The sequence below is a fragment of the Ammodytes marinus genome (genome assembly GCF_949987685.1).
Source record: "Ammodytes marinus genome assembly, chromosome: 1".
Classification (NCBI taxonomy): Eukaryota; Metazoa; Chordata; class Actinopteri; order Uranoscopiformes; family Ammodytidae; genus Ammodytes; species Ammodytes marinus.
In genome coordinates, this window is record NC_137230.1 from 6,439,994 (window position 1) to 6,465,753 (window position 25,760).

Here is a 25,760-nt window from a genome sequence, read left to right on the forward strand (position 1 = left end):
GGCTACCGTAGTCAGTAAACTTTTATTTTGAAGCAGAAACACTAAAGGCTTTCTAGTTCCTAGCCCCGCTACGCTTCGACCGCACCAGGCTTTTCTCGCTTGTGTGATAATCAAAGTTCATTTCGGACACTGAAACCCATCGGTAACAGACCTGTCGGTGACCTGTGTTTGCACTATGGGCAGAGGATCATATATATCCCCGCTGACAGAGCAGTCGAGCCGGCATTACCCAGGCAGCATTTGACAGGCTCACGGGGTTAGCAGCCGAGCTAGCGGGGCAGTTCGGCTGCTATCCCCTCGGGCTGTTTCGTGACATTCCCTTTAGCACAGCTCCATCTGGATGCACAACGCAACCCCAGTCAAACGTTTGACTGCAGTAGCTTCTATTCTATGCACCTTATAATCCGGTGCGCCCTACATATGAAAACATTTCTAAAATAGGCCATTCATTGAAGGTGCGCCTTATAGTGCGGAAAATAAGGTAAGTATTTTGGGTAAAATTATTCACATGAACATATTCTGCCAATTATACCACAATGTGAGGACATAACCTAAATGGAATATAATTGAATTAAGCCAAAAACTCAAGTCAAATGTAGGTGTCGAGAGAGAGGCATTGTCCCATTAACTATTATTCCAATGCACTTCGAGGCCTCATTTAAATAATGACAGGATGGAACTTGGTAGGCTATCCAACAACTATACCAATGATTGTGTTTTAAAGTCTAAAACCAATGATGTAATAGTAAAGTGGAGTGGGGTGTGCTGCACTGGAGGGATAACTTCCACTATTAGGTGTAGAGCGGAGAGAAAGAGAGCAGCATAGGGAATAAAGAATTTGTTCCTCTCTTTAACTATCCTACTTCTAATAATAATCTTCTAAGGCATTACTGGAGAATTTAAAACACTTATAATAAGGGCTGCTCCATCTTCTGCCTCCCTAACCCTCCAACTCTGGTTCATCCCCTCCATTGCCACACTTCACATCTCATTCTGATCAATGTCTCTGGTGGAGCTGGCTGAATTCAGATGAAATGCTTGGCGCTCTCCCCACAAATCACACCTGAAAGCCTGGGCTACCCCTCCGCTTACACATCCTCCTCTGCCTCTCTGCTTCTCTCTGTGGAACACTTTTCTCATCCTAAAAAAAATTATTCATTTGTTTGATACTCTACTCTGCATGTTTTTCCCCTTTTGTCTTCTTTGATAATTGGACACATGACACAAACATAAGAAAAAGTGTCTGTCAGCGTTAACGTGTTATCGCAATCGCGATTAACTTTGGAAATTCTGCGATTGATCCCAAATAAGAAAATACGTATACATACAATTCCACTTTATATGGTTCACACTCTCTCTTTCTCTCTCTCTCTCACACACACACACACACACACACACACACACACACACACACACACACACACACACACACACACACACACACACACACACACACACACACACACACACACACACACACACACACACACACACACACACACACACACACACACACACACACACACACACACACACACACACACAGTCTTCTACTTCCATTCAGACTTTTAAATCGTGAGATGAGGTCTGACTGAAGCCAGTGGCCAGGGAGCATCACTGTGTGATGAAGTGAAACATTGTGTTTTACCGACTCTCTCCTCTGTAATGATGAATTAAATGTATGACTAAATATAGGGTCATCTGTGTCATGTTCCCCTTGCCATTTGAAAGAGCACAGTTCAGTTGGATTTTCTTTTTCTGCTTTTATCTTCTTCTGACTGCAGCAGCCAAAGTATTACAGGCATAATCCACACTGTTCATTTAGGCTAGTCAATTGGGTTGGATTTAAAAGGATGTTCCACACTCATGAACAATGAAACTATAATTTACCATTTTCTCCCTGGGTTGGCCAATAATCAAATGTCCAGGACACTGGTCTTAGCCAAGCCCCATTCCCTGTGTCCCTTATAACAGGTTGTGTGTGTGCTTCTTCTAGGTTGAGGATTATCTGCGGGGACCAGTATAATCACTGACACTAAAACAGGCTGTGTCTGTGGCTTTATGAGATGGTCTTCTGGGAGACAAAAATGGCACATGAATCTGCCATAAAATAAAGATTATTTACATCAGAAACTCTTTGGTACCATGTCTACAGATCCATACCATATGTAAACTGAAATATGTTTTCATCAACAAATGTTTATAAAGCTAGTTTGGTTAAATTCAAGTTCACTGTAAGTAGCAAATAACAACCTGACGCAAAGCACCTTACAAACGGCAAACTTACAACAAGTATCATTTATCCCGCTCATCCCATGGTCAGCAAGGGACCACACGACACACTGTTAAAAGATACATAGACTTCATACTGTACGACTGCACCGATGCAGCGATTCCGATATCGGTCTGATACTGTGGGAATGTACTAGTACATATACTTGTTAAGACACTTGGATACCCGACACCCGGTACCACTTTACACAGCGTGGCTTCACTTAGTAAGCGGCAGAGGATGTACTTTGTAGTTTTGACATGATTTCAAGTTATGTTGGAGACATGCATTCATCTATTTCTCATCAACAATTACACACAAAGTTGATAAAAGCTACTATGCAGAAGAAGTTAATTTGGACAGGTGTAAATGGCTCTACCAAAATATGGTGGAGCGAAAACAGCTACTTTCTGGTTCAGAGGGCTTTATTACCCAGAGGGAGATCATTCAGACTCAGTGCTTCATATGAACACTTCTGCCCACACCAGAGTTTATCCAATCCATTAAAGCTGTGGGGCAAACAATCAGTTTGTTGGTTCCCCTTAGATCTACTCGAATGACATATGGTTTGTTGAGCCTCAGATAACTGTGCCAGTTTTGGGTCACTGCTGCATGTGAAATATACTGTATAGCAGGGCTATTCAATAGGCGGCCCGCGGGCCAGGTGCGGCCCGCGAAAGAATATTTACTGGCCCCCGCCTTGACTACCGACCGTCCCAAAAAAAAATTAAAAATAATTTTTTTTTTTTTTTAGTGGTGCACAATCAATGTACTAGCACGTGTGATGTGTGCTTTTACATGGTCATAACTGCACGAAAGGCCGCAATCTGCAGTAAATAAATGTGCACATGTGTCTCCAAGCTTTTCTCTATCAGCTGCTCTGTGTATGCAGCTTTGCAGGCGCGATTGTACCGCATTGTAAGTGTATGGTCCATTATTTGTATTTAGTGTGTCTGCATAATATTGCACCAGTAGAACTTTGCATGTTTGCACAAAATTTGTACCTTCACATAGCAAACAAAATTGCACAACTGTAAAGTCAGTGTCTGTAGTTTTTTGTATTCAAATAAGCAGTTGTTTATTTCTGTACTGTGCATTGGCATCTTTGAGCAAAATACAGCCAAAATGTTTGCCGCGGCTCATTGCGCCGCGCCTCCCATGACCCTGGACAGTGACCCCTTGACAAACACATTTTTGGGGGGAACCACTGTAAGGTGTTGCACTTAGAGTAGCCTACATTTATTTATATGTTTTTTGATAAGCTGTTGCACTCTTAGTAAACCTAGGCCTACCTGTATTTTGATAAGCTGTTGCACTTAGAGTACATTTATTTCTATGTATTTTGATAAACTGTTGAAGAGTTAACCTATTGTGTTTTCCTGAACTGATAAGATTGTTAAACACTTAAACAACAGGCAACCTATGTTAATCAAATAGGGATTTTTTTTTGATAAGCTGGTGAACTCTATTTGATAAAATAAAGACAATATATGCACTCCTATGTCGTTGTAGTGTTTTATAGTATGTGTAGCTATTGATGTGATGCTCATCAATTTTAGGCATTTTTTTCTGGCCCCTCATTTTGGATCATTTCCACCAACCGGCCCCCATTCAAAACTAATTGAATAGCCCTGCTGTATAGTATACAGTGGCTTGAAAAAGTATTCATTCCCCTTGAACTTTTCCACATTTTGTCACATTACAACCACACACGTACATGTATTTTGTTGGGATTTCATGTGATAGACCAACACAAAGTGGTGCATAATTGTGAAGTGGAATGAAAAGGAAATATAATAAAAAAAATAAAAAATGTATAAATAAAAAATGTAAAAGTGTGGCGTGCAAAAGTATTCAGCCCCCCTGAGTCAATACGTTGTAGAACCACCTATCACTGCAATTACAGCTCCAAGTCTATTTGGGTATGTCTCTACCAGCTTTGTACATCTACAGACTGACATTCTTCTTTGCAAAATAGCTCAAGCTTCAGATTCAGCATCAGATTGGATTTAAAGCGTCTGTGAACAGAAATGTTCAAGTAAGTCCTTCCAGATATTCTAAATTGTATTTAGGTCTGGACGTTGACTAGGCCATTCTAACACATGACTATGCTTTGATCTAAACCATTCCATTGTAGACCTGGCTGTATGTTTAGGGTAGTTGTCCTGCTGGAAGGTGAACCTCCACCCCACTCTCAAGTCTGTTGCAGACTCTAACAGGTTGTGTGCCCTGTATTTGGCTCCATCCATATTCCTATCAACTCTGACCAGCTTCCCTGTCCCTGCTGAAGAAAAGGACCCCCACAGCATGATGCTGCCACCACCATGTTTCACGGTAGGGATGGTATTCAGGGTGAAGTGCAGTGTTAGTTTTCCGCCACATATTGCATTTTGCATTATGGCCAAAAACGTCATGTTTGGTCTCATCTGAATATGCTGTGTCCCCCGTATGGTTTGTGGCAAGGGTTGGAGGAAGGTGCTCTGTTCAGATGAGACCAAAATTGAAGTTTTTGCTGATCTACTGGGAATTTCACTCTAAACCATCTCTAGGGTTTACAGAGAATGGTCCGAAAAAGAAAAAAATATCCAGTGAGCTGCATTTGTGTGGACGTGCCTTGTTGAAGTCAGAGGTCAGTGGAGGATGGGCATACTGGTTTGAGATGATAGAAAGGCAACAGTAACTTAAATAACCACTCGTTACAACCAGGGTATGCAGAATACCATCTCTGAAAGCAAAACACAACCAACCTTGAAGCAGATGGGCTACAACAACAACAGAAGACCCGACCAGGTGCCACTCCTGTCAGCTAAAAACAGGAAAATGAGGCTACAATTCTCACAGGATCACCAATATTTGACAATAGAAGATTGAAAAATCATGCCTTGTCTGAGGAGTCTCGATTTCAGCTGCGACATTCAGATGGCAGGTTCAGAATCTGGCGTAAACAACATGAAAGTATGGATCCATCCTGCCGTGTACCATCAACCATGCCATGTTCAAAGTTACCTAAACCCCCTTTCTTCCCCATTCTGATACTTGGTTTGACTTCAGTACATTGTCTTGACCACGTCTAAATGTATACATGCATTAAATATCTGCCATGTGATTGGCTGATCAGCTTTTGGTTTTTATAAGCCATTGAACAGGTGTTCCTAATAAAGTGCCGGTGAGTGTATACTGTATAATATGGGTATACAAAATATAGACATACACTATGGTTAAAAGGCAAAGAAAGAAAAAAAAAACCTACCTTTTGTTTGTGGGCGGCCAGATAACCATGCATTTTCTCTGGCTGGAGGAAGGAGGGACCACCATGCACTGCAAAGCGAACATCCATCATTCTCTCATTCACGTCCATTAGGCTGAAGATGTTGACGTCATCAGGAGGGACGGAGAGCATTTCAGACAGGAATTCCACCAGCAGCTCGTAGCGGCTCCGCTGCCTTCCTCTCAGTTCAATGAACTCTTTGGCTGTGATGTCTGAGAAACACACACAGACACACACACACACACCATTGGAATTATAGACTGTATAGAAGTGCCCTTATTATTTCCACCCCTGATCCAATTATTTTCAAACTGGGCCCAAGTGCTTAGCTATAAAAAAAAATAGTCCAGAACACCCAAGACTGGAGCTGTGTCTGTGATGATAAATTATTGACAAATGGCTCACTTTATCAGGCAAGACATTTTGTGTGGAACAGCATTCTGTGTGTACTCTACCGGTTTCCTGTGTGCCTATGTGTGTGTGTGTGTGTGTGTGTGTGCGTGTGCAATTGCAGGTAAACGTAATGATTGGGAGTTGGATTGTAACACTAGAACCGCCAGCGTTCTCATTTTACCTCTAATCGCCAAGTCGGTAAAATTTACCTGTGCGCCCACCGCATTTTTAGTGCAATAGGAGGTCATAAATTAGTTTGTTTATCATCATCTGTGTTTTGGTCATCTTGTTTCAATATCTAAGTATCTTTAAGAACATTATCCCTATTCGTGGCAGGTCAGTAATGAAACTGAAAGTAGATATGATATCGCCAAAAGATAAATGAAAGCGGACATTCAAAGCATGCTCTCGCTAGGCTTATGCCGCTGCTTTGGGTTGACTTCACCAACTCATTAACTAATTCAGACCAGCGGAAATTATAGTTGTGAAAGAGAACTGGACCTTTTGAAAAACGAACTGATTCATCATTGCGTACCTTGTGCAAAACCAATACAAGGAAGTGCACCAAATGCAGACTGATAGGTGGGAAAGAACCCTGGCACTCAAAATTGTCCTCACAGAGATAGAAGTACAAGAAAACACCCATACTGTATAACAAAAAGCTTGGGCAGGGTGATTAGGTTTGTGGGTGCGTAGAGGGAGACAGAGCTAAGGCATTAAAAGACGTGCGTCTGAGAATGGGCTGAGTGGATACAGTGTGAGCGATGGAGGCTAATGTCAGCTCCTATCAGTCAGTCCAGAGGGAGACACAAGGACACAGGGATACAGAGAGACAGTCAGGAGGGAGAGAGAGAGAGAGAGAGAGAGTAGTAACTCCTAACGCAGAGTGGCAGCCCGTGCACCTGGCTTTCATCCAACCTCACAATGCACTACTGCTTTCACCTTCCCGGAGGCTTCTTTGGAGTTGAGGCAAGTACTCCTGCTTGCGGGCATGTGATTTTACACAAATTGGGTTGAATATCCTACTCTTGAGAAAAAAAAAGTATATTGTTTAAAAAAAAAAATGCACAAAAGACTGGGACTGACCCACACTGATTGGTGGTGCCATTGTATGTTTTAACATTTATATGCATTATGATATAATCCTTTATTAGATCATTTCTGCCTAGTAAATGCCTACATATGTCCAACTCCAAACCTCCAGTTTGTAACAACGGCCTCCTGTATTACATTTATTTCACTTTTTTATGGTGGAGCAGATAACTTCATGACACCATCTTTTCACAGACTTTTGAATGCTCCCTGAGTTTTCACAGCCTGAGTAGTGCCCCTCATGACCACTAAACCGACTTTGAGAAATCAGTTGAGTACCCCTTTGGTTGGTAGCGACCATAATTACTAGCATGGTGGTTTGCAGTAACATATCTAAACACTGAATACAGGAAGAGGGGCAATATGAGTGGCAACTTAAGTGATAAAGGTTGAAAAGTTGAGCAAGTGTAAAGAGAGAGATAGTGAACTGTTTCTTCTTGGCAGTGAAAGTACACAGTCCTTCTCCCATTTGCATGTAACACATAACAGTATGTTACCGTCATGTGCTTCTAATTGTGCTTTACCCCCTGAGCACTATGCATTCCATTCTGAGCTACTGTTATGTGGACATTCCAAAGATTGTTTTTATTACATTGTGAACCTTTCCATCAATATTACGAATGAAAGACAAATATGAGGCGGAGGGAGCATTAATCTCAGAAAGGCAGATTTAACTAGTGCTCTCTTTGTGTGTCCTTGCATTTCACATTTGTTCTTAAAATTGGATTTAAAATGTCAAGGAGGGTGTAAGTAATCCCCTTAAGAATACTATTTTCATAATCCCCAAGACTGAGAATCAATGAGACTGTTTATTCAAGAGCTACACATGGAAAAATAAAAATCCTAGAAATGGCTTCTGTAACATAGTTTTTGTTGCTTGCCTTCACACAGCAGAACGTTTTCGAAGCCATACATCCTTGATATTGCATTTTGTTTTGACAACTCAAACTCACATTTTCGGTTGGTGAACTGCAGGTTGGTGTGAGATGTGAGTGATTTTGATCCTGTTAATCACAGCAATGGCTGACACCATTGAGCTCAAGCTCTCAATATGAGTCATTCTGTTTGAAACAAGGACCCATTAAATCAATACATTCTGCAGCTAACAGACCTTTGATGGAAACAATCCTGAGTGAATTGAACACCCCCAGGGGTATGTTGTTGAGAAACCTCACCTTATTATTCTAAATGATAGCAAGACACTGCAGGCAAACACATTGTTCTTTCAAGCACTGGTCAATTTCAAGATTGTTCTCTATTTTACATAATCTTTTTTCATACTTGTACAAATCAAAAGGTCCAAAATGTACATCTAGGTTTATTTGACTAAACCTTGTCTGTTTCTTCTGTATATTTCTCCTATACAACCATCTTTAACTGCCATTATCTCGTCATGATTTATCTGATCAACGTATTTCATTACATTTTACAGATTGATTTGTTTCCATACACATGTGGGCAACAGCTGTTCTCCAGCATACCCTCTCTGGTTTTGGTGCACAAGGCACATTCATTTACCTCGGCCCTGTTTTCAGAATGATAAAGCAAATCCTTTTAATCTACTCATATTAAGCTGTGCTCTCCCTTGGATTCTTTCTTGTCCTTCTTTCTCTCCCTCTGCTCTCCCCCTGCATTTGGCGTGCAACCCCTGGCCTCCCCCTCTGCTTCTATTTCAATATCTCTGGAATCATAAAAATCCTTCAGCCATGTCCCCTTTCCCTAAAGCAAATTACATTCTGAGCAGACATCTGATTTGCTGTATATCAGGTAAAGATGGATGCTGCTCAACACGCGAGGAGAAAGTGCTGGCTGAGCAAAACCTCTGCACTAATTATTTTCACAGCATAAGTAATGGAATGGGGCTTTTGGGTGTGTGCACCGAAGACAGAGATCCCATAAGTCAGGGGAGATGGATTAATGATGGCCGTAATCCTCTGCTAGGGAAACATATTTAACTGAGAGTGTGACAGTCCTCTGACACACTGCAAACATCTTAACCAAACAGTAGTAAGTGCTCGTTAATTCTCTATGAGTGGTGAGTAGTGCGCAAATAATGACCACATTCTCCTACCATCCTTTGTAAGCAGGGCAAAGTCGGACACACTTTAAATTGTGAGGGAACTTTGAATGTTCTCAGCCCCAAATTATTGCTAATAGCTGTACATTTTTCTGTAATAGCATTAATGTCACAGCTCTGCCAATGAAAAGGACAGCAACATAGAGACATAAATGATGTCTGTGGCAGCAGTAAACTGGTGAAAGTGTGCTTTCAATAGAAGGCTATTGGTATGAAGGACAAAAAACTGATACGAGGGCAAGACATGAGACTGTGTCAGCATAGTTAAAGTATATCTTATTAAAAGAAAGCACAGACATTCAGTACGTTTACCTGCAAAGTTCATTTGTGCTGCGGTTATAGCTCGACTAGGTCATTTAATTAGACTACTGTCCTTGTCCTAGTTTACAAGCACTCGAGGGGAATTGATTTATTTAGCGACTTGTGTCTGACCAAGCTACAACAGGTGGTGATATGCTTAGTTTGCCTCTTTCAGCTTGTTTTTAGTGAAGGTTCACTGACATGCCTTTTCTCAAGCTCTCAACCACATCTTGATCTTCCTCTTTGAATGGGTTTTTCTCAGGTCAAGTCATGGAAACTCATTATTCCCAACTGCCACTTACAGAACTTCAGTCACATAACACGCAACCGATGCACTCTACAAGCTGGAGTGATGCCAACATATCACACTCAACAGCTGTGGGGGACCCTATATCTGTCACCCTGGACAGAAGATTACATCAGCCATCTGCGAAAGCCTAACCAAAACCATACACAGCATTACACAGCAACCAGTCTCTGTAACATAAATCTTACCTGCCAGGCGGAGGGACCCTGAGTTGTAGATGGCCTCGTCTCGCAGCTCCCTCACATGCACCGTGACAGTGGAGACAGCATCCGGCCAAACTCCATCGGACACACAGACCTGGAACTGATAGGCGCCTGGTGGGGTGTTCTCCTTGATGATAAGGAAGCCTGTTCGCTTGTTCAGGATAAAGTAACTGAGGAAAAAGAACAAACAACAGACACCCATACCAATTACATACATTTAGAGGGAACCATTGTAGACTGAATGTTTGTTTTGTCTTTGTTCAGACAGCCAACCCAATGATCTCACAACAAGTCATAAACCTCTGGATCTCCATGTATGCAGTCACTTAAATAGCAACTTCACGTGCCACAGTTCCTTCAAGAAGTATAAACTAACATCACTAATAACAACACTGGAGCAGTCTGGGATCACTGCGGTCATTCAAGTCGCCGCCCAGTCTCCTGGCTACTCCTGGCTCCTGCATTGGCAATATCCAATTTCACCACAGGCAAACAGTGTGATCGCTGCAGCCTGAGCTATGTTCTAATTGCTTGGAGTCTAAGAGGGTCAAGCTGCTAAATCTATAGGCTCTATGGCTTGGTACTGATTAGTCATTAGGCTTTACCAACATCTTCGTGAGTCTGCAGGGACCAGTAATGTGAGTTATTTGCCCATCAAAGGTTGCTATAGTAACTGGAAAATTGAAAAGAAAAGCTCAGTATGACTGCTCGCTTATGGTTTGTCTGAGAGTTAACCAGACCCAAAATTAAACAGCATGTTAAGACCATATTCTCAGCCTGTGACTCCTTTTACAATTGTGTGTTGTATGTTGGAGGTTCACAGGTGTTTTAGTTTGTCTAACCCCTAGTCTCCACCAAAAGAGACTTGCGATTCTGTCCAAATTTAATTCTCGAAAACTCATTTCCGCCTTAGTGGTCCCTCTGTCAATTGGGCGGTATTTTTTTCTGTAACTTGTACTGGTTTAGTGGCCTCAAAAGTGGCGCAATCATTTGTGGATGTGGCCTAATGTGTTCTGAACTCAGCTTAGTTTGAAACACCAAGAGATGAGAGCGGTCATGGAATGTTAACGCCTCATATTGCACTCAGTCCTCTGTATGGGCTGAACCTTCAGAGATAATGGAGAAAATTGTGTAATTTTATATTGAGCGCAGTTTAGAAGATGAAGACTGAGGTGTTCTGACTTAGTGTCACCATATGTGTCACTGTATGTGATGTTTTGGAATTTGCTGTGTTCTTGTGAGTGCATGAGTGAGTGTCTGAAGGAGAAATATGTATCTGCTGATTGCCACACCTGGCATAGTTTGGCATTTTCGGAAACTGACCAAAGTATCCACATCCACACAGAGCGACATCCCAGACACATTGCAAATGAAATTGAAGAAATAAGGAATCAAACTGAGGAGCAACACTGGACAGGTTGGTGGGGTAATGGAGAAAAAGACTTAGTAATTGAATAACACATTACATAATTATCTGATTTAAGCTGATTTAATTATGAGGTTGCAGTCAACAAATGTAATCAATACATCAGAAAGGCAGCGTGACCACATTGCCAAAAAAAAAATATGGCTTATTATGATCTGAGTGCCAAATTGTGTTGTGGTTCACCAGTGAGAAATTAATAAAAGGGCATCGGGAGCCAGCAATTATCAACAGAAAAAAATTAATTTAAAAAAATATTTATGGAGTTATCAGATTTCAAAATTGATCCCAGAGCAAATACACATCTGGCCTCTCTCTTCTTGAGATATTTCCCTCAAGGGTATTGTTGCGTTGCATTATTTAAATGTCTAAATCAATTACAACAATAAGATACCGCCACAGTGCGCCACAATATAGGCTGGGATATGTAACATGGCTCAGAGCCTGAAAGCAATGTGTAACACAGTGATTTCCATCCGGCCTCCATCCGACAGATTGTAGATAATCCCAAGTAGACTTTAGGTAGGGCCATTATTTACCATTTAACAACAAAGATTCCAGGTCATCAAAACATTTTGGAAAGCCTACATCAACATTTGAGATCAGAATGAAAACAGTATGTTATTGACTTTTATCACTGTGCTTCCTGTATCCCCACTGCGCTTGGTGAATTCGTCGGGAGAGCCAGCAACAACTTGTTCATCTTAAAAGAATACAGCTAGACTGACATCATTGAGAATATTCATGATACAGTTCTGATTGTACAACTATGATGCATACAATTAATTAAGACCACTATGGCAATTGTAGTGTATGGATTTACCTTGGCACATGTCCTTCAAAGACATATGTCTTGTTGTCCCAGTCATCGGGGTCAGGAGCGTAGATCTTCCCGAGCACTGTAGTTGGCATACGGCCTGATGACAGAAAAACATATCAGTCTATCAGTCAACTGTTTCAACTGACCTTTAGGGGGCCCTCGTGATGTAGGGGTTAGAGCGTCGCCCTAGTTAAGCCTGTTACATACTCCGCGAGAAGAAAGAACAAAGTTCTCGGTGACAGAGCTGCGAGAAGTTCTTTCTGGTCTGACATTTCATACTTCACGAGAACTCAACTGCCGAACTCCTCGCCGCGGCAAACGCCACGCGTTGTTACCATGATAACTGACTAGGTAGCGCCAGCTGATTTTCCTTATTTCTTTAAAACGGGCACTTCGCTTTCCACATTGACTTCAGACTGACTAATCACACAATGGTTCTCGGACAAGCTGCGAGAAGAAAGTTCGGCCCGGGTGATGTGTCGAGAACAAGCTGCGAGAACAGCTGAACAAGAGCTCCGAGAACAAAATGACTAATAATTTAGTAATTTTCTTCTCACAGCTCTGTCACAGAGAACTTTGTTCTTTCTTCTCGCGGAGTACGTAACAGCCTTAAGTCCTCGCAACAGACCAAGTTCATATTCAACCCGTGGTGTTCACTGCATGTCTTCACATGTCTTTGCCCCATTTCAACTACAGTATGTCTCTCCAAATCTGTCTAATACAGCGGGAAATGCCAACAAAAAAAAACTATCTTAAACTGACCTTTAACTATGTGCATATGGTATACAATTGGGTGGCAATCAAAAAGGAAATTCATGAACAAATAAGTAGAGAAACATAATGCATATATACCTCCACAAATGTGTACATTGTACAATTAAGCAATTAACATCCAGCCTATGGCATGTATATCGAAAACGTCTTTGAGAGAAAAGTTCAAAATGTGTAGATGAGTAAATTAAGAAAGTCCAGAGCTTCATTGCTCTATAAACACTTTTCGGTGTCTTTGAACCCTACATGTTGAAGACGTAGATCACCATCTCACCTCTGTGACTATTGATGAAAATATTCTTCTCCCCCGCTGCATGTGCGTGATCATTCTGATCCCCGATGGTCACTGTCAGGGTGTTTGTCACCGTTTTGGCTGGGTGGCCACTGTCGCTCATAACAATAGGAATAAGGAACTCTTTCTGCCGCTCACGGTCGAATGTCCTCAGAGATGTAAGTGTCGCTGTGCCATTCAGGTTGTCCTGGAGGTAGAAATCATTGCTGTGGCGATACCCAGTGGGGACACTGAAGTGGAAGGGTGGGCCATTCTCTGGGGAGTCCTGGTCCACAGCTCGGAGGAGGGTTGAGGTTTGGTTTAACCGCACGATCTAAAGAAGAAGGGAGAGCATGAGCGGACGTGATTTGCTAGGTTTGTAATTTTTAATCCATACCACCAATGAATTATTATTATATTTAATTTATTCCTAACTTTCTCTTCACCAAATCAAAGCATTATAATCTGGTATAAACTTTATATCAAAGCCAGTCAAGCCTACCTGTGGTCCGGCCACATTCTCAAAGACAATCGGAGAGTATGCCGCCTCAAACTCTGGTGCGTTATCATTTACATCCAACAGAGGCAGCTGCACTGTGGCACTCCCTGTTAGAGGAGGAACGCCATGATCGGTTGCTATGACAACCAGGTGGTGTTGGGGTATGCCCTCCCGATCCAGACGCTGGGCCACAGAGAGGACACCTGATTGGTCGATGGTGAACAGCCCCTCTGGGTCTGAGTCTTCTGATAGGCTATAGGTGATGTCACGGTTCTGGCCTGAATCAGAGTCACTGGCCACCAAACGTGCCAAGCTGGTTCCCACGGTGATGTCCTCAGGTAGTGGGGCGAGAGACAGGAAGTGTGGTATGAAGACAGGAGCATGGTCGTTATAGTCTTCCACCTCCACCACACAGTGCAGAAGGTTGGAGAAGTCCATATCTTCAACCTGAAGCAGGAACCACATACAGTCTCACATGTCATACCAGTCCATTATAGGCACATGTAAAGACATCCATCGGAACAGCTAAATATTATCAGCCACAAATAAGGTTTGGGCTTCGATGTTACTCAGGCCCTTTTTGTCAATGATTTTGTGACAAGTCATGGGTGAGACATTTCCACCAAGAACGAAAAATAGTGAGTGAAAAATAAAAAGTACATACAATTTACCAAAATAGTTGTGATCAGTGATCAAATATTTTTCTTCTTTTACACCCTTGGCTATTCCACCAATATGAAAAGTTGCCTCGTGGAGATTTAAAGTTCCTGTCTGTAACAGATATACAGTATGACACCTTCCAACGGTTCAGCTTTATAGCTTTCTATGTAACTTGCAATGTATTGTCCTTGCTTTTAAAATAAGTGCAGGTTTAAGGTGCAGGTGTCGGTTTAAGGGATTTATGAGCACTGAAGAAAAACAAATAACTCCATGATCAATGCTTCAGAAATATCCTTTTCCTTGTTTTCAATCACTTAAAAAAGAATATACTAAAATTTGTATCGTACTATTAACACTTCAATGACTGTACATCCCCTTCACTCATGTAGCATACCCTTTCGTGAAGGTTCTTTTTTCACACAATAAATTAATCTAAATCCCATGAATTACTGAGTATGAGAGACATGATACAGAAGCTGTATCACAGCTCCACATACCTTCAGCGTGAGGTTGAACCTTTGCTCGCTGTGGCGTTCATAGTCCAGACGTTTCTTCAGCCTCAGGGTGCCGCGCTGCTCCTGCTTGTGACTGACCATGTAGAACTTCTGCTCTTGGTCTCCGGCCACAACACTGAAGGTCAGCTGGGCATTTTCTCCAGTGTCTCTGTCCTCTGCAGCGAGCTCCAGGACCTTAGAGTGAGCAATAATAACATCATGTTGACCTATGTGTTTGGCAATATCTGCTCCTAACATTAATCTCTCTAAGGTGGTAGTGTATTTGTTGACTATTGGTGTAGCAGAGTTTGAAACATTTTTAGGATCCCAAGATAATTGTATGGTATGGTACCTAAGGTCTTGTGTCCTACCTACCAGAAATGTTATTAACCCTAACCCCTTAGATGTTCTACAGTTTCTCTTAATATGACTCTTCCTGAATTTAAAGTTATAGTGTGTAACTTATGTTGCCCCATGAGGAATTCTGAGGAATACCGCAAACGTAAACAGACAGGTTTAGTTGAATGAACACCGAAATGTATTTATTGATAGTAGTATGAAATAAGACATGTTATAGAATTAAAAAAGAAAGAAAGAAAATACATGTTAAAGGTTTTTGCCTGCCATGTCTCGCCTTGAGGCATTTTTCTTCAGTTGATGTTCTTGGTATTACTCTGTTGTGTTGTCAATTCAGAAGATATTGAAGACTAAATAATATTATCACTCATAGCAAAATGCAACATTTGCATTTGCTGGGGTAATTTCAAATACACTTATATAATATGGGAATAAGGAATATGGGTTTTGTGAAAATAAAAGGTAATACAATAGTGCCTCTGTAACTGACCCACCTCTGCATTGGTCTCTGCATTCTCAGAGATCCTTGCCAGGCAGGAGTGATCGGTGAATCTTGGAGCGTGGTCGTTCACGTCCTTGATTAGAATGGTAGCGGTGCCTGTTCCAGTCATCCCTCCTCCATCTCTGGCCTCCACGACCAGCAGGTAGGACTCCACCTGCTCCCTGTCCAGTCCGCTCATGGCTACAGTGATGGTCCCTGTGGTGGGGTTGATGGTGAACATTTCGGAGAAGTTGGGCACTCCTCCCACCTCCATGTTAGCGCCGTCTAAACTTCCCATAATCCTGTAAGAGAGCACGGCATTCTGGCCGACCGCCGAGTCGTCCAGGTCGGTGGCTGTCATCTCCATCACGGACGTTCCCGATGCAGAGTTCTCTGAAACTTCTCCGTGACAACTGGGAGCGCAGGTGAAAACGGGAGCGTTGTCATTGATGTCCCACACGTTGATGATGACGTCTGTGAAGCCAGTCAGACCTTCACCGCCCTCGTCCGTCGCTAGGACGACAAAACGCCACACGGCGCGCTCCTCCCGGTCAAGGGTCCGCTGGGCGTAGATCTTGCCTGTGACTTCATCGATTATGAATTCACTCTCTGCACCCTGGCCGTGGAGAGAGTAGCGCAAGGCCTCCTGGTCGGCATCCTTATCTGGGTCGGATGCTGTTACCTATACAACATCAAAGGCACAGCCAGACAGATAGGGTGACGAGTGTAATCATATTCTTACACTATTTATTTATTGAAATGCTTGGGAGGTGTATCTTGACTTGAAGCCCTTCACAGCTGCTCTGTGCACTTATGAACTCTGCTAGGTACATCTGGCAATGAAACAAGTCGCACTAAGGTTGTTTTTTTTCTCATACATTTGTATCTCTAGTCACACCAAGGAGATCCATATTTTTGTTGAAAAAACATAAACAAGTTTTGTATAATAGATGACCTTTAATGCTTCAGAGAATGGCATGTGATTACACACATACTGTACAGTAGTGAATGCTAAATAATTCTCACAAGCTTTCCCGTCATATAGCTGAATAATGATTGAACTGTACCTGTAACACAAACACTGGTGAGCCGTCCAGCTCCTCTGTCACACTGCCGTAGTACTCATTAACGGTAAACACTGGTGCCTCGTCATTCTTGTTAACCACGTTTACTGTCACGGTTGTGTAATCCTCCCACTTCCCGTCTGAAGCCAGGACATGAAGCTTGTACCTGAACACACATTTCAGCTTAGACTATATAGATCCTTGAGAGCTTTTTTTCTAAATACCTATTGGAATGGTCTTAAACACTTGAATTACAATGGTATAGTCGATTTAAAGGTGTAATCAGCGATTCCGAAGAATGTCTATTGTCAAAACCCGCTATTGATTTTGAGGTGATATTCACTGATTTTGACAACAAGCATCTTTCAGAATTGCTGGCTCCCCTTTAAAGAATCAGAAGATATTGCTATTGAATATATAGTGCCAAAAACTGTCAAGTAATGCAACTAGTATATTTTGACAGGCATTTACCTGAGTCAATAAGTAAACATGTGGGTCTTTTCTGGAGTGTGTTCCTACCTTTTGTTCCGCTCATAGTCCAGGGGCTGGGCTATAAAGATGGTGCCCACCTCTGGTTCTACATCAAACACCCCTCCTGTGTTCCCTGATGTGACCTGGTAGCGCAGCTTAGCGTTTCCACCTGGAGAACAGGATAAGATGGAGGTTGATGAGGAGTGACAGTTTATATAAATTAACTTCAGTTACTCCGAAGCTTAGTAAATAAGTATTGTCAGAGCTGTGGTGAATCCAATCTCTTGTATTTGTCCCATGAAAGAGCTTTGGTAAAGGCCTGATCCCCCCCGGATTGGAAGGCCCCATCTAGCCCATTGCTGTCCATTTCTGCCAATCCACTTATCTGTCTCCCTTAACTGAGATGGATCAGAGAGATAGGGATGGGCGTGAGTAATCGAGTCCTCGAGTACTCCTCGTTTCTAATGAGCTTGCTTGGTGGATTTTTGTTGTGCACAGTAGCCTGTAGGCCATCCCTATCCTAAAATGTAATACATCTGTGCAAAATGGCACAAAACTGACAAAATAAAAATTGGATGCAAGTGCAATAAACTGAGCATTGTGTCAAACAGCACCTGCAAATAACTGCCACCTAATTAGTCACGGACACGGAGTGAGCATTACGAAGGTTGGATTTACAACTACTAGTTCTACTGCTTTGGTGAGTTATGTATATATGTATTTAAATTGTAGGCCTATAATTTATTGTATTTGCTGCCCTTCTTATTTTAAATGATGACTTACTTATTTTGTTTGTTAGCCTACAGCCCAATTTTTTTCTCCCCACCGCAGACCTACTCCATCTGTTTAAATTGTGACCCCCCTATTTATTTACTTTTTGTTAGGAAAAGGTGTTTTGAACTTAACTGTGACTGTTTGACAATGAGCATTAAAGCCAGTACGAGTAACATTTAAATATATTTAAAACAGCCTAATTTTTCCTCTGATAATCATAAATTACCTTTAACAGCAAACGAGACCATCAGTGCAAAGAAAGACGTTTTGATATAGTTTTTATTACTGCATTTGGTCTGGTCGCACACACCCAGTCCGATTTTCGGCATGCGCAATCTGGCTCTATGGTCACATATTAGCCTCTTTTGAGAAGGAGCCGTCTTGCTAAGACCTGCGCAATTATGACGCTCGTCTTGCTGAGCGCACAGCATTATGGTTAGACTTTTTGTCCGACTTGCACCTGCGGTTGGCTGCGGCTCGGCTGCATGAGACTTTGAAGTCCCGCGGGATCAAGACGGACACAGACACTGGAGCAAGTCGCTGCAGACTTACTCCTAAAAGAATGAGCGGTACTAAAACAAAGTTTACTTTGCTTCATCATCATCAGATGACCATTATTCATCTGAAATAGTCATTATTTACAACAACATAAACACATTACCTCATCGTGATCCATACTGGCGTTTCTCGTTCATTCGCTTTCTGTGAGGACACGGAATCTTTCAGCTCCATGCGAGTGGTTAGAGAACCTGCATCAACTCATTGCAATCAGCTGTGTGGCACTGACTGGCATTAGTTGATGCAGTGTCACTAATAGGGCTGTGTCAAAAAATCGATATATCGCGATACTTAGTTTGGCGATATCAGTATTTTATTTTTTATACATTTTGTTATGATTTTTTTTTGCTTTTCAAGGCTTTATTGACAGTGCAGAGATGCATATATGAAATGGGGCAGAGAGGGAATGAAATGCAGAGAACAGCCACGGGTCAGATTCAAACCCATGTCTGCTGTCAGACCTGAGCCTCTAGGATACTGACTATTGAAGTTAGATCAGTTTTGATTCACTGTGTCACAAAAGCACACTGCTGTGTTTTCATTTTCATTGTGTCCTGTACAGTTAGTACAAGAGTGAATTGGATTTGTTATTTTGATGTTATGGCAGCTGCAGCAGTGTTTGATCATTTGCCAAAACCAAAAAAAAAGGAAGAACATAGTAAAGGAAGTTGTGAATGAAATCGTTTTGACTTCATTTGTCTGTGCAATTATCAATATATTGTGCTGTTATGTTTGACAAGGCAACTTGTTTATGGAATATCGCAATATATCGGATATATCAAGATACGCAATATATCGTGATATATCTTATCGTGACCAGTGTATCGTGATACGTATCGTATCGCGAAGTCCTTGACGATACCCAGCCCTAGTCACTAACCACTCTAACGGAGCCGGAAAAAGTCTGTGCCCAGCTGGCGTCGTAAACATACTACCGCTTTGTCCAAAGGGGCCGCCAACTGACAAAGTTACCCGTAGTGGCTTTAAGCGCTGGGTATTGGCTTTATAGCGATGCACCGTTATTCTGCAGACCGATGCGTTGCGTTCTAGAAGTTAAACGAGGAATCGATTGATCCTCGAGGAATACAAGCAATCACTCGAGTAGCGGTAACACAACTCATGCCCATCCCTTTACAATCAATCAATACTTAAGTCTTAATTGTTCAAAGCTATCTAAAATCATATCTCTGTAATGATGCCCCTAACCGTATCTCTAAAGTTCTCTCCATATATTTTCTTTGTAAGCTCTGCAAAGGATTTATTTTTCCACATTTTGCTGCAAAGGATTTCTAATGAAGTCTAGTATGTGCTGATAAACAAAATGCTCCCCGTCAACGCAATTACTGATAAAGCGAAGGTCTGCATCTCAATCCCCGTTGCATCTAGCACCCTCCTTAAAGCTAATATGGGAGGGAAAGGAGAAACCTCTGAAGACGAGATGGGATTCACAGCTTATTAGCAAGATGAAAGTCAAGGAAGGAGAGGAGAATGCACTAATCCAGACTGTTTTGTACCGTCTGTCTGTTGGCATTTTAAATGAGACATTGGGGGATTCATAGAATTACATCTCTTCTCCTCTGCTTTCTGTTTCCTCTAGATGTCTCAATCTCTGAAGAATTCAGAAGAACTGCTGAGGCCCAAAGGACAAGAGAAACAGCACACAGAGTAATACAACTGTTACAATAACAAACAAATGGCGAGTAAATTAATGTTTTTCCCAGTTGTGTCAATTTAAAAACTGGTTGATCTCCCTACTGTAACTGGAGTATACAGTCAAAGAGAGCAGGGAGGGAAAGCAAACCCCAACCACAACAACTTCTACCAGCATCCAATGAGGAATTGACACAAATTGCAGTTCATTGATTTGCCACTAAGGGCAGGTTTCAAAACAGAGCTATTTCTCATTGACTCCCATGTTAAATATGCCGTTTTCAAATAATTATTAAACCTATTTAAGGCCTGGTACAAAAAAACGTTCTTGTCTGTATGTTTAGTTCATATCTCCATTACAACACTGAGGGGGTGAATTTTTTCTAGCAGGCTAGTTTTTATTCTATTGGATGTTAAAATGTATGAATAATTAGGGCTGCGGTCTCTTGATTGACAGCTAATCACCCGTTGGCCCTCACTTCGCCTCGGAGGTATACGTCAGCTAGATGGGTTTATCTCCCTCCCCCCGACGTCACATCAATGCCCTTTTTCGGTAAAAGGAAATTAGGCGGAGCACATAGACCAGGACGATTGGATGCAGTTGGAATAACTGAGGTCAGCTCAGATGATACATCCATTTTATATACTATCTATGAGGGAAAGACACACAGTTACACGTCACTATCAATTTGCGTATGTTAGTAAATCAGAACCATTCTAAACTGACGGGTGACCGATGTCGCTTGAGATAAGTGACTCAGGTGAACATGAATGGTTTGATATCAAAGTGAAAAAATTAAGGACGGGGGCAACCTAATCTGTCTGAAAAATCCCCTTCTTGTTCCCTCAAATTAAAAAGGGGTCAGGCAAAGGCAGTGAATTAAAGAGTCAAAGCTGTGCTCAATTATGGAATTCTTTATGGAATACCACACACACACACACATAAATATTCCTCTATCCATGCCACCCACCTTCGTCCCCATCTGTGGCGCTGACGGTGAGTATGGCGAAGCCTACATCGGCGTCCTCATCCACATCCACTTCGTAGGACGCCTGTGCAAACGCCGGCTTGTTATCGTTCACATCACTGATAAAAACGCGAACATATGCCGTGTCTGAAAATTAAAAGATGAGAGAGTAAGATATAGACAAAGAGAGAGAGAGAGAGAGAGAGAGAGAGAGAGAGAGAGAGAGAGAGAGAGAGAGAGAGAGAGAGAGAGAGAGAGAGAGATGGGGCAATGTAACACATGTGGTTGCTCTTATTCTGTCAACGTGAACATACACATCTGTCTATTTGGTTGGCATCAATTTAATCACTTTACAAGAGCATGCATTGCACACCCACATACACACAAACAGATGCAGATAGTAAAGCCGATTAAGTAGAAGTTTCTTCATACACACAGGCTTTAACAAAGATAACTTTTTATCTATTCCTTCTCTTCTATAGTCACCATTTTCTTCCACTTTTGTATGTTTCTCCTCAGTTTCTGTCTATTTTACCATTACTTCCAGCTGTTTCTCTTTTCTCCATCATCCGACCGCAGGCTAAAGCGGTTCAAAGCGCCCTGGAGGCATCAGTGTTAGGCTCGGGAGTTGAGCAACACCGACATACTACGCTTCCTTTGATATTGGTATCAGAACGAGCATCATTTGCAATACACGCTTCAAGATGCGATAAATTATTCAAGCCAGGGTGGAAGAGATGGAGTATACAGTTCACGGCACAGATAGAAACACTGATGCAGCCCTCGGAGCTATGACAAAAAGAGTCGCAGATGCCGATGCTTTCGCAACCCGTTTCGGAATCTGTCGGGAGGGAGAGCAAGAGAGAGATGCACAGAGAGAGAGAGAGAGGGAGAGAGAGAGAGAGAGAGAGAGAAAGGAAACACAAAGTGGAGCTGAGCAGATGTACTCTAGCAGTCAGCTCATAATTCTCCCCGCTTGTCTGCTAATAATGCCTTCCGCTAATCTTTCCATGTAGACAGTCGGGGAAGCTACTTTTCCAGCATAGTTTTGCAAACTACCAATTACTTCACACTGAAGGAGGTTGAACTACAGCAAAGCTACCCTTGGGAGAAACCTAATTTGGTTATCTAAAGCAAAATGTTTGTTGTAAGTAAATCTGTATTTTCTATTATCTTTCTATTTCTATTTTCTGGTCAACAAAAGTTCAATTAGAGAAGAAAAAAAAGCCAAAATTAAAATAATTGTTACTTTTATGGGCCAAACATTTTTGTATTTTGTAGTTCCATTAGTTAAAGATGTAATCCACTGCATTAACATCTAGTTTACTGTCCTATTCATCAAATGTGAGTTAAAACAATGGTGATTGAGCATATCATGACCAACTGATGAAAAAGCCTGTATTTGCTGCTTTGCCCTGTTATACTATCAGAGGGGCTAAGACGTATTAACCGCACTGCAGCGCTGCGTTCTTTAACTCATGACATGGGAGCTTCAGACTCAGCAGTACTGAGTTCAGACCTGTTTGCATTCCAGTACATCTGTAAGCTTTTTTTATTATTTTGTTTTTATGTTTTATATACAGTCTGTGGTTTGTATAAGACATGGTCTTAGGTCCCACATTTTCAAAATTGATAAAATTGGCTGCGGTTGTGATTTATTTTAAATAAATGTGCGTATGTACTAAAAACAGTGCAATGTTGTGACGTATTTTAAATGTAGTCTTATATCTGATTAAATTGTTAGAATATTATTTGTTCGCGTTAGACACTTGTTCTGACGATTAAATGAGTGTTAATTGTAAAAAAAAAAAAAAGTCATGACGATTAAAACGGAAAAAATTTAATTTGTGAAATTAAAATGGAATTTGGAAAAAATAAAACGGATAGTAGGCACACTTTTTACTCTAGTGATAATTGCTCATCACCTAAACATCTTTCAATAGTCATTCCTACATTAAATTGAACCTTAAGGTGTTGGCTTGAAATGTGTAAACTTATTGTAATAAAGACGAAATTAATCATCAAAGACACCCTTACACATTGTGACAACCAACCCCATCAAGGGGTCGGTTGTCACACACTACGGGGTTGTTGGTCACAATGTTTTCTTAATGGGAATAATCTTAAAAAGAAGGCAAGAAAGCAGAACTAAATTTGAAAGTTTAATCGCATTGTCAAGTTGACAAATAGGCCTACATAACTTACTGTAGCCTTGGCAGCTGGTCTAGTTTGGGATGCACTGGGTTGTTTTGATTTTGTTGCCCTTTTTTCTTTTGCATGCTAGCTGCCTTTTCCTGCTCTATTCTTTCCTTCTCTGGGGTGTCAGTGAGGATGCAGCTTGACAATTTATTTCGTTATTGGTTTCCTTTTCTGGCTGCAGCCTTGAGATAACATGTGACAACCAACCCCCCAAAAAATGTGACGACCAACCCCAACTTGAATATCTTGCTAGCTTCAAGGCCAACAGCCATCTGACAACTAATTAGCTTGCCAACAGTTTACCCTTCACACTTTTTTAGGGTAACAAGTGTTTTGTTATAAACCCATTGTGTAAAAGCCTAGAAGAAAAATACTGAGGAGCTACACCTCAAATTCAGCAGTCTAACACCAAGGAAGACTATGCAGGTGACCTCTGATCCCAATTCTGGATATTTACATACCAAAATTTCACAGACAGCACCTTCTGGTTCCGAGATATAACGATTGTGACAACCAATCCGTGTGACATATAACCCTTCCCTGTTCTCCCCTACTCAGATGAACTGAATAGAATTTGGAGGCAAGGGGTTACTGCATTTTTACATAATTGCAGGGATCTTGTATATAAAAACATAATTCATTCACTATTAATTCATTCATTCTTTCACAAGTGGAACAGATTGTTTACTATAATCTGCTCATGCTGCGAAAATCATTGTTTAAGAAGATTCCTACAATTGCAATTAGATGAGACTCCTGAGTGTGTAATGGGTGCAGCTGTGTTTAGTATCGTTTAACTTGCCAGTGACCTATCTTTCTTCACGCCACCTCATTCAGTATTCATAATGCAAAAAAAAACAATAAAATAATCTCCGAAAGCTTCACTGCAGTCTCTTAGTCTCTGCCCTGCTTAATATTTAACTTGTGTTTACGTAGCCACTGCAGTCATATTGTGGGAATCCTAGAGATAAGACATGTTAATAATCTATGAAGATATTTACTCAAAATATATTCCGGTCTGTCTCACTGTTTCTTCAACTCCTCTTTCCATCCACCCATCTGTCTCAACATCTGCTAATTTCTTCTCTCCACATCTCTTTTCTACCATTGAAGCATGCATGCATTTCATTTGGCAGAGAGGGGGATGAGAGATGGAATGAAAGAAGAGAAGGCCCTTTGTTTTTCAGTAGGGAGAGATGAGCAGATGCAGAAACGATACAGAAAGACGAAAAAAGATTGTCACTGCCTATAAGGGACGTGAAAGTTTACACAAAATAAATATTTCCATGTACACGGTTAACCTTGACGTCATTCCCGTCGTCCACCCTCGCCTCCATTACAATAGCCTATACTTTAAGAGAAGGATAACCTCTAAAAAGCTACCAATTTAGAATATCTACCACATCAAACCCTATTCTAGGGATGTATAGGATATAAAAAATCCCAACTAGAATTTGCCCACCCAGATAGTACTGATATCTCGTCTAGCCCAGTATAGAAAGTACCCCAATTGTCAGCAGCTCTCACGGATTTTCCTAGACCTAGGGGATTTTAGAGATTAAGTTCTTCTTCGAGCAATATCCACAGCAAAATGATAACGAATGTCTATCTATCTATCTTGTGACCGTTAGCGGATTGCTGTTTTTTCTTCTCTCGATCACGCAACAAAGCTGCATCCTGATTGGCTGGTTACGTCTATCGTCAAGCCAGCATGCGCGTATCACATGAACTAATATAAAGGACTATTTCAGAAATGTCACATGGAAGTCTGCATAATGTAAAATAACCACATTTATCTCTATTAGATTACAAATAAATAAATATCAATTTCAAAGTTTTCGTGGATTCTGTTATATTAGGCCTACTGAACCACAGTGAACTATTAATTGCCTTGCTCCTATTTAACAAACTACAGTAGGACTAGTTTACCAAAACAAACATGACAACATTTGTGCCGCTTTGCACACAATGCTGTTGTTAATGTGTTTTTTCTATGTTGCTGAATGGTTGTTTTCAGCAACATAGTTTATTTGTGCGCAAGCTACATCTGTCTTTTGGCACAGCTTGGCCATGTTGGTGTTGTTTCTGTACTGTCAGGCACACAGTGCACTGTTGCGCTGGGTCTGATCTCAGCCATGTTTAATCAGGGGAAATACAATAACGGAAGTGAATCTAGGTGCAATAGAAGCGATACGTGGGATGGACGCACTTAACCCAAATATGATCAAGCAGTGCGACACTAGTGTGCATTGTGTAGCCTACAAACTGTATGGGCAAACTGGCATTATTCTGTCTAGAGAACACTGAATGCAAAGTGACTGTTGTCTGTGTTTGATCTGTTGGCATTTTTTCTATGATTACATGCTCCATGATGTAACAGCATTTCCG

General features: G+C 41.4%; 1 protein-coding gene across 1 annotated transcript in view; it reads right to left on the reverse strand.

Annotated features, from left to right (window-relative positions):
* LOC307255394 (neural-cadherin-like) overlaps positions 1-25,760 on the reverse strand; it is a gene marked incomplete at both ends in the record, with an annotated part of 245,454 nt that overhangs the window by 66,775 nt on the left and 152,919 nt on the right. Inside the window, 10 exons of the mRNA XM_080034077.1 lie at positions 5,523-5,752; positions 9,898-10,082; positions 12,159-12,252; positions 13,201-13,531; positions 13,700-14,143; positions 14,854-15,045; positions 15,702-16,370; positions 16,756-16,918; positions 17,272-17,392; positions 21,177-21,320. Coding sequence (XP_079890203.1) covers positions 5,523-5,752; positions 9,898-10,082; positions 12,159-12,252; positions 13,201-13,531; positions 13,700-14,143; positions 14,854-15,045; positions 15,702-16,370; positions 16,756-16,918; positions 17,272-17,392; positions 21,177-21,320 — 2,573 coding nt within the window. The remainder of the gene's footprint in view (positions 1-5,522; positions 5,753-9,897; positions 10,083-12,158; positions 12,253-13,200; positions 13,532-13,699; positions 14,144-14,853; positions 15,046-15,701; positions 16,371-16,755; positions 16,919-17,271; positions 17,393-21,176; positions 21,321-25,760) is intronic.